Here is a 17,631-nt window from a genome sequence, read left to right as displayed (position 1 = left end):
CATCACACACAGAAATAAATAAATAAATAAACATTAAAAACAAATAAAATTTCAATAGGTGAAAAAAATCACTAACTTAATCAAGCAAGGAGGGAAAAAACCTGGAAAGATGAGGCTGGAACTGAGAAACTGCAGGAGGTGCTGTGTGGAGTCTAGGAGTGAAGAACAGGTGCAGACACTGCTGGGTGCGGAAGCTCATGCACTTGGGAAGCTCAGGGCAGCAGAATCGAGAGTTCAAGGCTAGCCTGAGCTACATGGGGAGCTAAGTGTCTCATAAAACACTAAAACCCAGAATATACTTAATGGTGAGAAACCTGACATTTTCCTGCTAAGTCCAAAACAAGGCAAAGATGCCCCATCACTCCTGCCTTTCAGACCCATATTCAAAATCCCAGGAAGAAGTAAGAGAAAAATAAGAATAATACATATTTGGAAAGAAGCAATATAACTGCCTTTTGACACACATGACATGATGCTCTAGGGACTAGACTCTAGGTGAAAAACCCAACCCTGGGACTTCAATTCCAGCGCTAGGAGGCAGAAGCACACACAGAACTCTTGAGTTTACACACAGCCTGGTCTACATAGCGAGCTCCAGGCCAGCCAGGTTACATAGTGAGACGTTGCCTCAAAACAACAAAAAACAACAATAAAAAACAAACCACTTCTCTTAGACTTAGTAATAATATCTACCAAGCTTGTAAGACACTAGAGTAATACACAAAATTCAGTTTTATATTTATCATCAATGAACAATCAGAATATGACATTAAAATAGAAACTGGAAGCTGGGCAGTAGTGGCACACACCTTTAATCCCAGGACTCGGGAGGCAGAGTCAGGCAGAACTCTTGAGTTTCAGGCCAGTCTGGTCTACAGAGCAAGTTCTAGGACAGCCAGGATCACACAGAGAAACCTGTCTCAAAAAACAAAAAAAACAAAAACAAAAACAAAAAAAAAAGGGGGGGGGGTAGGGGGGGGACAGGACTGGAGAGATGGCTCAGATGTTAAGAGCACTGACTGTTCTTCCAGAGGACCTGAGTTCAATCCTCAGCACCTACATGGTGGTTCACAACCATCTGTAATTCTAGTTTTGTGAGATCCAACACCCTCTTCTGGCCTCCAAGGGCATCAGGAATGCATGTAGTACAGAGATATACAGGCAAAACATTCACAAGTAAAATAAATTTTAAAAATTTTTTGTTGTTTTTTGGGGGGTTGGTTTTGTTTTTCGAGACAGGGTTTCTCTGTGTAGCCATGGCTGTCCTGGCTCTGTTATCCAGACTTCCCTCGAAACTCAGAGATCGACCTGCCTCTGCCTCCCAAATGCTATGATTAAAAGTGTGCACTACCACAGCCCAGCTCAAATAAATCTATATTTCTTTCTTCTCTCTTTCTTTATTTCCATACACACACCCCTACCCACCCCCACCCACCCCCACACACAAAAGTGTTTGTTTGTTTTCAAGACAGGGTTTCTCTGTGTAGCCTTGGCTGTCCTAGACTCAATTTGTGGACCAAGCTGGCCTCAAACTCATAGGGATCCGCCTGCCTCTGCCTCCCCAATAAATCTTTTTAAAGTAAAAAAAGAAAAAAAAAAAAAATCAATGCAGTGTCATTTACCCTGACACTCTAAAAGGAAAGACAAAAAGCTAACAACACAAGTAATCTCTGCCTGAGGAAAGGCACAAAACTCTATTATAAAACATCCCCAAATCAAAACAAAAACCTTACAGCTAAGCAATTCATGGATAGATCCAACTTGATCTATTGATTTAAGACAACCTCAATCAAACCCCCAGAAAAATAATTCTATGGGTATCAACAAATTGATTCTAAAGTTTATTTAGAATTTAAAAAAAAAAAGCCAAATCAATACCAGAAAACAGAGGACTGGCGCTATCCAACCTTAATTCCTGCCATAAAGGGGGAAGAAGGGGACAGTGGGGACTTGGTGAAAACCATCAGAAGCAGTAAGTGGACCTGCCACACCCAGCAGTGTGGTCCTGGAAACCTGACTGGGGAAAAGAAGAAACAGAGGAAGGGTAGACATGACAAGGGCAGTGAGCTGGGCCAGCTGGGCCTCTACCCGGAAGCAGTCTCGGGACGTGGTCCTCACGGAAGAGGAGGCACTGGACACCAGTGTTCATACACACTGCCAACACCCAACACAGGGAAGAAGCTTGGTCCATCCCCTGAGCCTGACCAGAAGAAGGCTTGCCAACTCCCAAGAGTCTGAGGCATCTGTCCTTGTCAACAATCCACATTCACTCGGGCTTCTGAGTCCTCACATGGGACAGAACAGAGAACTCAGAAATAAACCCACAGAAATACAGTCAACTGATTGTTATAAGGGAGCAATGGTCATAATATGGAGCAAAACTCCACTGGGACAAATAAACATCCATCAGCCAGACAGTGAATCTAGATACAGACATTCAGTTCCTCACAAAAACTCAATCAAAAGAAACCACCAATGAGATCACACATGGCAAGGAAGTATCTGAAAAGATATTTAATACTGCGCTGCAGAGACCTGCAAATCAGGACAACTGGGCACTGCTATGTGCCTGACAGAGGGCCAAACCCAGGCAGGCAAGAGAGCTCAACGGGTGAAGGCATTTGCTGTGCAAACCTGACTGCCTGAGTTATACTTCTGGGTCCCACAGCAGAACAGAACTGATGCCCGGAGAGTGCCCACTGACCTCTAGGTGCGCACTGTGGTATGTGCAGGAACACATATCCACACCCACACCTATCTCTTTCTCTCTCTCTCTCTCTAAGTAAAATTTAAAAAGAATAAATATAAAAAAGAACGGGCCAGGTGGTGGTAGCACATGCCTTTAATCCCAGCATTCGGGAGGCAGAGGCAGAGGCAGGTGGATCTCTGTGAGTTCAAGGCCAGCCTGGTCTACAAAGTGAGTCTAGGACAGCCAAGGCTATACAGAGAAACCCTGTCTCAAAAACAAAACAAAACAAAACAAACGAACAAACAAAAAGAACAGACTAATTCCATTCTAAACATTGGAAAATACCAAATGTGACAGGGACACAGAAACAAAGGAACTTTCAGTCATTGTTGTGGGAATGCGAGATGGTACATCCGCTATGGAAGACATCTGGGGTTTTGTTTTTGTTTTTTTATTTTTTAATGCTAAGCATACTCTTAACACATGGCCCAGCCACTGTGTTCTGTGTTATTTAGCCAAGGAAGATAAGAAATTAAATTCACACCAAAACTACCACACAGACCTTTATAGCTTTATTTGTAACTGCCAAAACTTGGAAGCAATCAAGCAGTCCCTCAAGACGGTGAATGGGAAAGCACAGGACATCGAGACAGCAGTCTCATTTAGCACTAAAAGAAGGAGATGCTGAGCCACAACAAGGCATGAAGAAGGGCTAGAGAGATGGCTCAGCGGTTGAGAGCACCAGACGCTCTTTTGGAGAAGCCAGGTTTGATTTTCAGCACCCACATGACAGCTCACAACTGTCTCTAACTCCAGTTCCAGGGATCCAATGCCCCCTTCTGACACTTGTGGGCACGAGGCACTCATATGGTACACAGAAATCCAGGCAGGCAAAATACAAAAACACATAAAATAATACCAATAAAAATTAGAAAGGCATGAAGGGAGCATGAGTGCATCCTGCTGTGTGGTTTCTACTATAGGGTGTTCGGGAGACAGTAGAGAGCAGAGGACCTTGCGGCTGGGGCGGGCAAAAGGCATGGACAGGAGGGGTAGAGACCCAGAAGCTGCTCTGTCTGCTTCTGCAGAGGCGAATGCACCCATACGATGTGCAACCAAGACAAGAGTGAGCCTTATACAACGATGGATTTGTTCAGTCTGCAGCAAATGTGCCACTCGAGGCTAGACGCAGGAGTTGGGGAGGGGTGCGGAGGGGCGCTCTACTACTATGCACCTTTTCTGTGAACCTAAACCTGCTCTAAAAAAATAAAGTTTATTAATTTAAAAAATAGTACATAAGTGCTGGAGAGCGCTCAGGGTTAAGAATGCTTGCTGCTCCTCTAGAGAACCTGAGTTCAGTTCCCAGAAACCATGTCAGGTGGATCACAACTACCTGTAACTCCATCTCCAGGACCAGCGGCCTCTTCTGGCTTCTATGGGCACACATACATGTGGCATACACACCAAGAGACATGTATACATAAATAATTTTTAAGAAAGTACTTAATTCTGAATTTCTAAAGATTATATAAATCCTACATTTTACCTCTTGTCTACACACACACACACACACACACACACACACACACACACACACACACACACGAGTCATGGTGCAGCACTTGCAAGGCAAGAGAACCATTATGAGTTCAAGGTGAACCTGAACAAGACTCGATCTCTCAAAAACCAAAAGGATTTAATTCATCTTTTAATTAAAACCAAGCATTCGTTCAAAACAAGCCTCTTTCCTGGGAATATTTAAAACTGAATCATGTGTATCCCGGTGGGGCAGACTGACCGAAGCGCTAGTCAGGAGGCATGGTGCAGGGGCATGTCCCACTTCCTGACCTGGCCAGTAGTTATGCTGTTTCTATGACTCTGTCAGACAGTACAGATATATGCTTTGCTCATGTATACTTGCAGAAAAACAGTCCTTTATGAGATTCAAACGTCTTTTTTTTAATCCTTTCTCTTTTTTTAAATTTATTTTTTTTATTATTTTTAATGTGCATTGGTGTTTTACCTGCATGTATGTCTGTATGAGGGTGTCAGATCTTAGAGTTACAGACAGTTGTGAGCTGCCATGTGGGTGCTGGGAAATTGAACCCCAGTCCTTTGGAATAGCAGTCAGCGCTCTCAACCACTGAGCCATCTCTCCAGCCCCTCAAATGTCCTGTATGAAAACTTCTCTAAATAAAGCTGACTAATACTTTTATTGAAATGTATCCATTCAGATGCCAGGCATGGTGGTGCATGCCTTTAATCCCAGCACTCTGGAGGCAGAGGCAGGCAGATCACTGTGAGTCTGAGGCCAGCCTGGTCTACAAAACAAGTCCAGGGCAGCCATGGCTACACAGAGAAACCTTGTCTCAAGAAAACAAAAAGAAAAAAGAAAAAAAGAAATGTATCCATTCTGAGGCTCTCTCTGAAGACTTGTCTTCTTTATAATACACATGGAAGCTCTCTCCTCAGGAAGCCCTTCTCCAGGCTTTGGAAGGTCAGGGTGTCTCTCCTTCACAGCCCCCTGATGCTGCCTCTGGGATGATGCTCCACTCTCCTTCCTAATCGCTGTCCTATATTAAGGCCTGACTGGGCCTCCCCACAAAGTCACAAGGCTCACTCTCCTAATAAAGCTCACTTCTAAAAGGTAAAAGTAAATAAATAAATGAGATGCATTTATCCTTTATTTATCCTTTCTGAGTTCCTCGTAAGGACTCTAAGGAAAGGAAACAGCTTCAAATGAAAGTTAATAAAATGCTAGGATAACTCAAGTTCACATCTAATTCTAGTCTCAGTGTAGCAGGAATGATTGAAACCAAATTTTAGGGGAAATTATTAAAATTAAAATACCCAGCTTAATGCTGCCACTCTCCTAAGCTTAAACATCCTCATAATAAGTTAATCTCCCTCGGACTTGCCTTGTATTTTTCACATTGCTTTTTTTGTTTTTGAGAGAGTCACGTTCTGTAGCCTAAGCTGGTCTGGAACTCATTGTGTCACTCGGGATGGCCTTAACTGCATAGCAATCCTTTTTGCCTTGGGTTCCACTTCTGAGCTAGGGCTACACTCATGAGTTAGGATATCAGGATTAAAACAAACTCCCCCTCCAGTTCCAAGGACGGAACCCGGGGCCTTGTGCATGCTAGACGAACACCGACCAGCAAGCGGCATTTCCAGCCTACTTTTGGTGGGCCTTGGCCTTGCCATCCTCCTGAATAGCTTGCGAACAGCTGAGGTTACGGGTCTGCATCACTCAGCCTGTACCAAGAGTTTCTGAAGTCTCTAAGGAAATGGCAGTGCCCTCTGGTCTGGGACCTGGAGTTTTCCATGGTCTCTGGGTCTCCCTGGTTTGTCTTTGCCCTCTAGGACTTCTTGCTCACTTTGCAAACACTAGGAAGCAGTCAGTTTGTTGAGGCGAGGGTCTTCGAGACGGATTCTGTTACTCCAGGCTACTTTCCAAGTTCCCCGTGCAGAAAGCCATGATGCCTGGCTGTCAGAAGCTGGCTGCTGATGACCAATCACTTCCCAATGGTGTGGGAACATCCTCTGCCCTTAGCTCCCCACTGTCTTCAGGTCTCCAGTTATGTGGCCTCACAGCCAATGCTTACACAAACAGCATCTTTCCTGCTACCTCTTAGAAATGGAACCTCTCAGGGAGCACCACCCTGCTCATTTGGCCTGGGCCATCATCGCTAATGCATCCTCCTTTTGGAGCTGTCAGCCTGCCATAAAACACCAGGGCTGACTATGTCTGCTCCGAATGACACAGCAGAACAATCTTTGTCAGGTCCTCCTTCTAAAGTCTTTCTAAGGGAAGTCTTATTTTAACTAGGAATAAGCAGACAATAGTCAATTACAGCTTCTTTGGCTCTCAAAAGAGCTATACAAAAGAAAAAAGTGCCTTCTACCTTCAAAAGCCATTAGAGACTTTTTTCTTATTACTAAGGCACCCAGAACACATACTATTCCACAGAGCCAAGAGGGCCAATTTCCATGCTGGAGCAGAGCAACAATCAGCAGGCACTCATTAAATTCTTACAGCAATGAGCAATGACTTTCCAGCGTTGTTTCTGGCTGGCAGGCTGGCTGGCTGAGGAGCTTGACTTTTCTGAGGCTGCCTCCCGCAGCTGTTCCTGATCCCTGTTATATAGCTGCTAGTGTGCTGTACAGGTGAGCCTGGGCTCCTCAGTACCCAGCATGCTTAGCCTTTCCGTTTACTCCAGTCAGTTCCTAGCTCATTAATGACTTTTTTTCTTTCTTAAAATAATAACTTTGAGGTCTGTGAAATAGCTCATTCTGCAAAAGCAGCTGCCATCAAGTCTGACTACCTGAGGTTGACCTTTACAGTAGAAGGGAGGAACCAACTCACACATAATGTCCTCCGGTCTCTACGTGCTTGTGTGTGTCGACTTTAAAATTCAAAATGAGCCAGGCATGGTGGCACTTGCCTTTAATCCCAGCACTTAGGAGGCAGAGGCAGGCTGATCTCCATGAGTTCAAGGACAGTCTAGTGTACATAAGTGAGTTCCAAGCCAGCCAAGGCTACATAATGAGACCCTGTCTCAAGAAACAAAAGTTAAAATAAGAATAATTTTATCATAAAAATATAAAAATAATCGACTGGTGTTCTAAGTATTTTCTTTCATTCCAAGGGTTTCAGCGGACGTGGGTTCTCTTGTTCTAGTTGGCATAGCAATTCCAAAAGGTGGTCGACTACAGTTGCAGAGGGTATTTTTACTCTGGGGCGGTGTGGCAATTCCACCTACAGGACCTTGATTTTTGAAGAGATTTCCCTTGGTTGAAACATAGGTGAAAGATTCTATTTTCTGGAACTAGTAATTAAGGAGTAAGAGAAGGGAAACTACAGGCATTAGAGGATGCTCTGTCCTGTGTTCAGAGGCACTTGCTTCCCGTCCACACATCTGCCCATGATTTATGTTGTGACTGGCTGCTAAGCTATATCCCTCAGAGGCAGGAGCTTCTGAACCCCAGGAACTGAGTCCTAACTGCCGTCCAGCCTTCAGGGTTAAGAAGCGTTTCTTTTACTGTTGGTTCATTCAGCATGGAACTCATTGTTTCGGCGCTGGAGCTTGGACCCAGCATCTGGCTTACACTGAACATGGATTCTACCACGGGGCTATGGCCCGGCCCCTCAAGTCTGTCCCACCACTAGGAGTTTTAATCAGGCATTACTCTGGCTCTGACAGACATGAGCTTAAATATCTCATGATCACCACCTAAATACTGATTACCCTTGCACCAAACAACAGGAAAATGCTAAACCTGAAAATTCTGAGTATTTTTGTGGATTCCAGTCTATGCCACTAACTAAAATTACTTTTGGCAGGTCTAACTATAGTGGACCCCGTGTTAGAGAGGAATTGCACTAGATGGTCTCCAACCTCTCCCTGGGCCCAATGCTAAAACCAACAAGGCATGAAGAAGGGTCCTGTGGCAAAGCGATGCTTGTTAACACTAGAGGGAGCTACACTCATGTACAGGGTAGTTCAGATCAGGAACTTTTTTTTTTTTTTTCAGATCAGGAAATTTCAAGAACAGGATCTTTCTCTCTGCAGATTCATGGTTCTGCAGCCAGAGGCTGGGGTCGTGAGTGTGCCAGGCAAGGATTACACACCACAGGCGTGCACCACCACCACGACTACTAGTTTCCCATTGATGATGAGTTCAGCTGCAATTAACATCTCCATTCTTCTGTAGGATTCCGTGTCTCTCTCCCTCTGCTTCCACGGTCTGGGAGTTTTCCGTTCACTGCTTTTGTTTCTTTGGTTTTTGAGACAGGGTCTTATGTAGCTCAGGCCAGCCTCGGACTCTATATGCTTGTGGAGACCCTGAAGTTCTGGTGCTTGTCTCTCCACCTCCTAAATGCAGGGATTACGGGCTTACACCACTGTGCCCGACTTACTTTGCTTTTTGTTGGTGCCATCAGTTTGAATTATTTTTGAAAAGAAGATTGGAGAAATAAATCTTTAGTAAAGGTTTAAAGCCAACTTGATTCTCATGGAATTAAGCTGAAGCTCAAACAGCCTGTGGTACAACTCAGGGAGAGGAGCTTCCTGGGGAGAGCCTTTGGATGAGACACAGGAACAGCAGCAGGGAAGGGAGGGGCAGGACAGGCACACTGACCATGGGTATATACCCTGATGTCCCATCCTGACAACATCTGGAGTCAACTAAAACCAAAGCAGCTGGGCATACCTGTGAGGGATTTTCCTTGGCTGGGTCATGTGACGGGGGAAGACTCACCCCAAATGCAGGTCATCTGATGTGATTAGACCCACCCTAAATCTGGACCACACCTTCTTGTATCAGGATATATAAAGGACATGGAAGTAGGCAGTGCTTGTTCTTTGCCTGCTCTCTCTTTCTTTCTCTCTCTCTCCCTCTCTCCCACAGCCTGTAAGCAGCTCTAAAAACACCCCTTTTAATACATACAGGTTCACTCTGTCAATTCTGGTCCTCTAGAGAGCCCTGACTAATCAGCATGCACACCTCCCTACCTCTAGAACACATTCCTGGTCCTAAAATTGTGTGACCCAAACCATCACCAAACAAGGGAATCGTCAAAAGCCTGTTTGTTCCTCTGCCCCGAGCAACAGCAGCATGTTAACCTGACAGAGCGGCTGTGACTGAGGTTATGTGCAGGAGACGGAGGGACGCAAGGGCGAAGAACTCCTTGCACTTCTGTCTCATAGATTAATGTGACTCAGAAGAGCCAGGTCTCAGCAGACACCAACTACCTACTTTTAGGACACAGGCCGCTCCTGAGTAAAAATAGACTACAAGTAACCTTGGAGAGCAACTTTGTGGGTGAAGAGAAAAAATGTACTCCATCAAAACAATTTTTTTTTCTCTTAAAAAAAAAAGCAAACTCAAACCTCTAGAGTATAAAGTAAAACTCACTATGTTCAAATCAAGTATCAAAGTAGCCAGGAAATGTTACTTTTTTTCTTTCCTTCTGTCTTTCTTTCTTTCCCTTCTTTCTTTCTTTACTCTTTCTTGGTTGTTCTGTCTGGAAAAACCAGCAGTTTCTCTGTGTAGCCTTGGCTGTCCTGGACTTGCTTTGGAGACCAGGCTGGCCTCAAATTCACAGAGATCCGACCTGCCTCTGCCTTCCAAGTGCTGGGATTAAAGGCGTGCACCACCACACCTGGCTATGTTACTCTTTCTTAAATCACAATTTCAAATACGTTATAGAAGCGCCAAGAAGATGGATGGATGTATGGACGGATGGATCTAAAGATCACCCCACCTCCTCCCCTCTGCCCCCCGCCCCCGCCCCCGACATTAAAACATGTTGCCATCCTTTCATAAAAAGCAGGAGGAAACATATCAGTGTTAAAGTTGGCGGCGTAAGACTTCCATGTGATTGCATCATACTGACCTTTAAAATGTTTCGGCCATCAAATGATTCTCGTTCCTTGAAGATATATTTGCCATCTGCTGTGTAGAGATTATACCTGCCTTCAGCTGTAAACAATCCAAAGACGCTGTAAGGAAACCTGAGAAGTTTGTTTGTACCCACCCACTTGAGTGTCTACAGATCCACAGGCTGACTAGCAAACTTGTCACCTCCTGCTTTAGAAAGCAGCACAAGGTGGGAGGGAAACCAGCTAAGAGCCAAGAGAGGAGGCCTCCAATGCTGCAGTCACCAACTCCTTGCATTCATTCTGGATTCTCCAAGCACTAATTGCACACAGTGGGTATGTAACAGGCTCCTCCTTGGACCTCAGTTCTCCACTAAGTCACCTCCAGGGTTCTATTACCCCAAAAGAAATGGCGTGTGATTTTATTTTAATTTTATTTATTTATTTATTGTTTTTTTATTTTTTGAGATAGGGTTTCTCTGTGTAGCCTTGGCTGTCCTGGACTCACTTAGTAGACCAGGCTGACCTTGAACTCACAGCAATCCGCCAGCCTCTGCCTCCTGAGTACTGGGATTAAAAGTGTGCGTCACCACAGCCCAGCCTGGCATGTGATTTTAATAGTGTTAAAATACATAGAAGCTCACATATAATCTATTCGAAATTCCTGGTGTCCAGGTTTTGGGTTGACTTAAGGACTCCCTCCAAACTGGGGGTAGGGTCCCACCATTTATGCTATCCTTACACTCTACACTGGAAAGCAGCCAGTCCATGACCTTGGCCTAGACAAAACTGTACTCCAGCTGACTAAGTTAATTTAGGTTGCGTGTCCCAAAAGATGTCCTTAAAGGACAGCCAGCAGACTATCAAAGGGAATGGAGACAGAAAAAAAAAAAAAAAGCAACATATCTTTTCATGTCCTTTTCAAGTAAAAAAAATCAATACAGAGAAGAGCACAGGGAAGAGAAAATTCAAAGGACCCTCACAAATTATTTAACTTCCAGAATGTTTTCTGACTGGTAAGCCATTCCTGCTCACTGACAGACCATCTATAAGCATCGTATTTCTACTTCTCAGAATCTCTTGCATTGTACAGGTCTGCAGAGTCCCAGTTGGAACTGAAAAACTTATCCAGAACTCTAACAACTCCATGGGCTAAGTGTGTGGGAACTCCTGACCCAGCTCAAATGGCCACTGTTCTGAAGAAGACCCCAGCCTCAGGCGTACCCCTCAGCTTAAAAAATGCGTTCTGAAAGCCTGCCATGGCACACACCCTACAGAGCCAGCACTCAGGGTATGGAAGCAGGAGATGCAGAGTTCAAGGTCATCTCCCTCTGCACAGCAAGTTTAAGGCCAGCCTGGGTTACATGAGATCCTGTCTCAAAAGCACAAGCAAAACAAACAAACAAACAAACAAACAAACAACTGCTTCCCTGCTAAGAACAAAGAGCACTAGCAGTTTGGAAAAAAGTATATCAATACCTCCCCCCCTGCCAAAAAAAAAACTATTAAAAAACACTAACTGAGAGATGCTCAGTCAGTCAAGTATGAGCCTTGCAAGTAGGGGGAAAAAAAAGCTGGCACCATGGCACACTTATACTTTTAGCCCAAGGAAGGCAGAGATAGGAGGATCTTGGTCTCACTGAAAAGCCCGAGGACCCTACTTAGTGAATTACAAGCAAGTGGGAGACCCTGTCTCAGAAAACAAGGTGGATAGCATCGAGGGAAGAGGAAGGGTGCCGGGAGACTGAGGCCCTGCATTGTTTAGGTTGCGTTGGCCTGGGCTCCTTCCGGGGGTGGGGAGAGATGCTAAGGACTGGGAGTAGAGCCTCACTTACACTAAGCAAGCACTTTACCCTAAACTGGATCCCAACCCTCATCTCATATTTTTGTTTGCAAAATCTGACAACCCCCGTGTGTGGCAAGACTAAGTGCATGCTAGATATGCCCCTGCCACTTCCACTGGGTTCACTAGAGCAAAGGCACCACTCATGGAAGGCTCTAGCTGGCTGCACAGGCCTTGCTGATCACAGCCCTGCTGCAGCTCTGGGGGCACTTACCATTGGGGTCTTTCCTGAGGAGTGTGTTCATGACCGTGGCGTGCAGCTTCACACTGCTCCACTCCTTCACTATTAATCCCAGCGCCTGAAAGCGCTCCAGCACTCGGTCAACTAGCTCCTGGAGCCTGCAGGGTGAAGCATCGAAATCTTAGGAAACTCCAAACCCGACCACCAATTCAGCATGTATGGAGTGTGTGTTCTGTGCCCGTCATGTGAAGCTCTGCGCCAGCAGGGGAAAGGGCCACGGCCCCACCAGAGCTCACTGTCTGGTCAAGAAGGCAGCCTTGGGAATAAGTTGCTGCCAGTTATGGTGGCACAAGCTTGTAATCCCAGCACCCAGGGGACTGAGGTAGGGTGTCATAACTTTGTTGTTATTTTCTGTTTGTTTGTGAGACAGGTCTTGCTATGTAGCACTGGCTAGCCTAGAACTCACTATGCAGACTAAACTGGCCCCAGACTCACAGAGATCAGCCTGTCTGCGCTTCCCAAGTAATGGGATTGAAAAGATGTGCACCACCAGGCCCAGCAGGATCATAAGTTTGAGGCAAACATGAGAAACAGAAAGTTTCAGGGCAGCCCAGGTCACAAAACAAAATCCTGGAGATGGGTATAGGGAGAGGAAAAGAGATATCATTGCAATGCAACATGTTTTTATGAGTAAACGACTCTGCATGGAGACAGAGATGTAAGCACGTTCTTGAAGGATTAATAAAGGCCCACAGACAAAACCAGAAGAAGGGTACTTCAAGCCAAGAAAAAGCAGTACATTCAAGAGCCCAAGGCATGCAAGCCACAGCATAGACGGCAGCCTGCTGGGTACTGGACACATCTGTGACAGAGTAAGAAGGGCTGGCTACGGAGTAGTGGACAGACCACAGGGTGAAACTTTTAACAGGGATGTTATGACTCAGTGTCCATTTCCGAACTCTGACTCTGCAGAGTAGAAAGTGTTTTCAAAGTGGAGAGCAGACGGGAAAAGGGCAGTGGCACAGGACCAGCTGGGTGGCTTTGTCGTTAGAGAAAAAAAAAAACAGATAATGCACTGGCCACCCCACTGAGCCCACTGCACTGAGCCCACTGCACTGAGCCCACTGCACTGAGCCCACCGCACTGAGCCCAACGCACTGAGCCCAACGCACTGAGCATGCACTGTCTGCTGAATCACTTCACTCTCACAACACATCATTACCCCTAAGTTACCAATGAAGGAGCTAAGGAAAGGGAAGTCATGGAACTTGGCAAGGTCACAGAACTGTTAAGTGTCAAATCCAAACACACACACACACACACACACACACACACACACACACACACACACACACACACACTTTAGGTTAGGGCTGGGGTGTTGCTCAGTGGTAGAATGTGTGCTTAGTATGTACAAGGCCCCAAATTCAATCCCAGCACTGAAACAACATTTCTATTATTTTAAACATGACTTTGTTTCTTATCTTGTGTATGTATACGCATAAGAGAGAGACAGACAGACAGACAGACAGAGACAGAGAGACAGAGGCACAGACACATCAAGCAAGCAAGGCAAGTGAGCTATCATGTGTGACAGTGCAAGTGTGGAGGAGGAGTGATCAGAAGACAACTTGTAGGAGTCAGTTCTCTCTTCCCACAGTGTCAGTTCTAGGGCTTGAACTCCAAGTTGTCAGACTTGGCTGCAAGCACCTTTGCCTGCTGAGCCATCTCGCTATGAAGACTCATCTGCTCACTATTGTCAAGAGACAGGGTTAATGCTGTACCACTCTAACTGTGTGGATATCAGGTTTGAAGGATAGACAGTTCAGGCACATGTGTCCACGAACATGCAGAAATATAAGTCTAAAGTTAAATGTAGGTAAATGATGGGAATGTGGGGCTGTCAGCTCAGTGACCTTAACCTAGATGTGGTGACACGTACACTTGGAAGATAGAAGCAGGAGGTCAAGGTCCTCCTCAGCTACATACTGAGTTCAAAGCCAGCTTGGGCCACAAGAGAGCCTGTCTCAATAAACCAAGAAGAGCAGTGGAAGCACAGGAAGGTACAGCATGGAGGAGAATTAAGAGCAAGGCGAGAGGCAGCTATGGACAGCCTCCTGGGACACATACCTATGGAAAGGGCAGAGAAGGAACCAGAAGATAGCTGGTAAGAGTGAAAAAACAGGAAGAGGACCCCAAAGAGGCTGGAAGGAGTGATGAAGGGCACAACCAGCAGAGAAACTTGCAACAAAGCAGTTTTGTCACCACACCACAATCAGAAGCCTTGTGACAAAGGACAGAGTAGGAATCAGAAAGGGAGGTGGCAAGTGCATACCAGTCTTATGACACTAGAAAGAAAAGAAAGAAATGGCAGCATTTGGCAGGCCACAAGAAGTGCAGGCTTCTAAAAGCCAAGAACTAAGGAACGAAAAGCACGTCACCAGAAACAGATCAACGTGCAGTCCCAGGGCTCAGTCACTACTACAGAGGTGGGGGCAGGGGGAGATATGCCTCCATAATTGTTCTCTTAAGTTGTTTCCTGTTTATAGAAATAACATGTTCATTAAGGAACTAGTAAACGATAGAAGAGCATAAAGGGGCAAGAGCTCCATAAGCTCTTCAGTGTCTATCAGAGGATGGCAAGGTGACACCAACAAACAGGGAAACAAGGCACAGTGGGCTATAAAGTAAACCTGATGGTAACAGCAGCATGAAGCACTCTGGGTGACTTATGGGGCGGTGTGGGGGAGGGAGTGTCAGGGGTCGGGGGGAGGTTTATAACTGAGCTGGGACGGAAGTAGATGAAGACGAAAAGCTGAGAATACGCAATGTATCTGGATTGCAGCTGAATAAATAAACAACCTAAGTAAGTATCAACTGTTTAGGGAGCATCTACTGTAAGCCATGCATTAATTGAAAAGTGCAGATATAAGTGAGTATATACCATTTGATTCTTTCTGCTTCTGGGTTAACTCACTCATTATGATCATTTCTAGCTCAATCCATTTATCCATTTTTTTTTTAAACCCCTTCCCAGATCTAGCCAATGGTCAGAATATTCTCCACAGTTGAGTGGAGAGTGTGATATGACTTTCTCACGTACTATGGTGCCTCACATTTGACCATGTCCCCTGGAGGGGGAGACCTGGTGGCACTCAGAGGAAGGACAGCAGGTTGCCAAGAAGAGACTTGATACCCTATGAGAATATATAGGGGGAGGTAATCCCCCTCAGGAACAGTCATAGGGGAGGGGAATAATGGGAAAATGGGGGGGGGGGAGGAATGGGAGGATACAAGGGATGGGATAACCATTGAGATGTAACAAGAATAAATTAATAAAAAAAAAAAGAAAAAGAAAAGTGCTAGACTTAGAAAACTAAGTGTTCTCTAGCCTCAAGATTCTGGCCACCTCCCCGAGAGACAGAACGGAGCACAAGAAGGAAGGACAGGCCTGTGACCCAGGCAAGGAATCGAGCTGAGGCCCAGGGATGGTACACAGGAGAGCAGGACACATGGGTTAACTCGGTGTCAGGCTGGAAGAACTCAAATACTAGACTGGCAGTTATCAATTAACTCAAAGATGCGAGGTGATGGGCAATTTTACCACAAAGAAATCCTGTGGCATCCAGGTAAAATTTTTAAAAACTGATGCAGTGTTTCGGAGCACCTAGACACACTGGCATGTCAGTGAGTGTCTCAGGCCCACCCCATCAGAAGAAGTGCAGAAAAGACTCAGTTGGTAGAGTGCTGGGCTCGATCCTAATACCAATAAAACTAGACATGGTGGCCTACACCTTTATTCCCAGCACGTAGGAAGGGAGGCAGGAAGACAGAAGTTCAAGGTCATTCTTGGTTACACAGCAAGTCCAACCCATGAGACTCTGGAAAAATAACTGCAGGATAGTGTAATGTAGTTCTAGTTCTTTCCTTTAGGAAGGCAAACTGGGAGATTAGGGGTGGCGGGATAATTTTTACTTCATTTATCTGCTGAAAACAAAACAAAACTAGAAAGCCTGGCTGTGAGGGAGAGGGCAGCTTATAGACAGTGACGATGCAGTTATAAAATTTAACCTCAAAACATACAAATACAACTCTTTCATTTGCCAACTCTCAGGACTAGGCTTATTTGTTTTGCTTTTATTTTTAAATTGCATTTGTGTAGTAGGATGCCATTATGTTCTAGGCCAGTTTTTCCTCCGGTCCCCAAACTTCCAGAATAACGACTCATGAGACTCATTAAATATTATACAAATCCCTGGCCTTATAGCTAGGTCCTTCTCCGACTATCTCATAACTTAAAACAACCCAACATACTAATCTACATTTTGCCACATAGCTGGTTACCTGAGCTCAGGTACCATGCGTCTAGTCTTACTCATATCTTGCTGGCTGAATCTCGTGCACCTGGCTCTATCCCAGAATCCCTTCAGCCTACTAGATGTCTGACCTATATTTCCTGCCTCAGCCATGGGCCATAGGTATTTTTTATTGACAGGTGTTGCGTCCATACAATACACAAGAGATTCCCACTACACATTTGTTTGTTTAATTGTGAACATGTGCAGGCACGGGTGTGGAATTCAGGGAATAGCTGAAACATTGGGTCTCTCCTTCTACCTTGTGGGTTCTAGGGACCTAAGGATCTGGTCCTTAGGCTTGGTGGCAGGAACCTTTACCCACTGAGCCATCTCTCTCAGTTTTGCCGTTTTTAAAAGTTTCTGGTAGTCTTGACCTTGAATTCACACTGTAGATAAGAATGACCTTGAACTCCACCTTGGCCTCCTCCTCCTGAGTGCTGGGAAGACGGGAGTGTGCCACTGTGCCCAGCAAAATCCTTTCAAGCATGTATTTGGATATTGCTTTTAACTTTGACAGTGATATTATTAGATTTCCTAGTGTGAATCACCTTTGTATTCCTGATATAAACTAGCTTAGTCATCTCTCCACCCTCCACTTTTAAAAAAATCGCCCAATCAAGCAGATTTTACTTTTTGCATCCAATTATTGATTCCCATGGCCACTGCTCTAATTTGGGCCATCTTGCTTCTCCTAGACTATTTTAATGCCTTCTAAACACCCTGCTACTACTCCTCCCCTAATGGTTCCTGCTCCTGGCTCTCTCCCTTTCAGTTATGTGTACAGCACATGACTTGTTTTAAATTCATATAAAACCATGTGGGAGTCAGGCACAGTGGCACACACCTGTAATCCCAGCACTCAGGGAGGCAGAGGCAGGCAGATCTCTGTGAGTTCGAGCCCCAGCCTGGTCTGCAAAGCAAGTCTACGACAGCTGAGGCTACACAGAGAAACCCTGTCTTAGAAAAAAGAAAACAAAACAAAACCATGCAGGGCAAATGGCCTCTTTAAAGAATGGGGTCTGTACAAGACCCCATCAGTCTCATTCTAGGACAAAGGGAAAAGGGTGCTGGAGTCCCAACCCTAACTGAGGAGCCCTGTAGAGTTGATGGCCACTGGGGAAGGGAGAGTCCAAAGTCTTTAAGGGTGTAGATACCAATAGGTTGACCATGCTCTA

At 45.3% G+C, this 17,631-nt stretch overlaps 1 protein-coding gene across 1 annotated transcript in view; it reads right to left on the bottom strand.

Annotated features, from left to right (window-relative positions):
• The window catches only part of Ascc1 (activating signal cointegrator 1 complex subunit 1), an 84,337-nt gene that overhangs the window by 22,339 nt on the left and 44,367 nt on the right, over window positions 1–17,631 (bottom strand). The window contains exons 8-9 of the mRNA XM_051153097.1: window positions 12,132–12,256; window positions 10,092–10,177 (exon numbers count right to left, since the gene is read on the bottom strand). Of these exons, the coding sequence (XP_051009054.1) occupies window positions 10,092–10,177; window positions 12,132–12,256 (211 nt within the window). The remainder of the gene's footprint in view (window positions 1–10,091; window positions 10,178–12,131; window positions 12,257–17,631) is intronic.

This window comes from Acomys russatus, chromosome 11, assembly GCF_903995435.1.
Source record: "Acomys russatus chromosome 11, mAcoRus1.1, whole genome shotgun sequence".
NCBI classification, from domain to species: Eukaryota; Metazoa; Chordata; class Mammalia; order Rodentia; family Muridae; genus Acomys; species Acomys russatus.
Note: the sequence above shows the minus strand (reverse complement) of the source record. Positions and strands in the feature narration are given on the sequence as shown.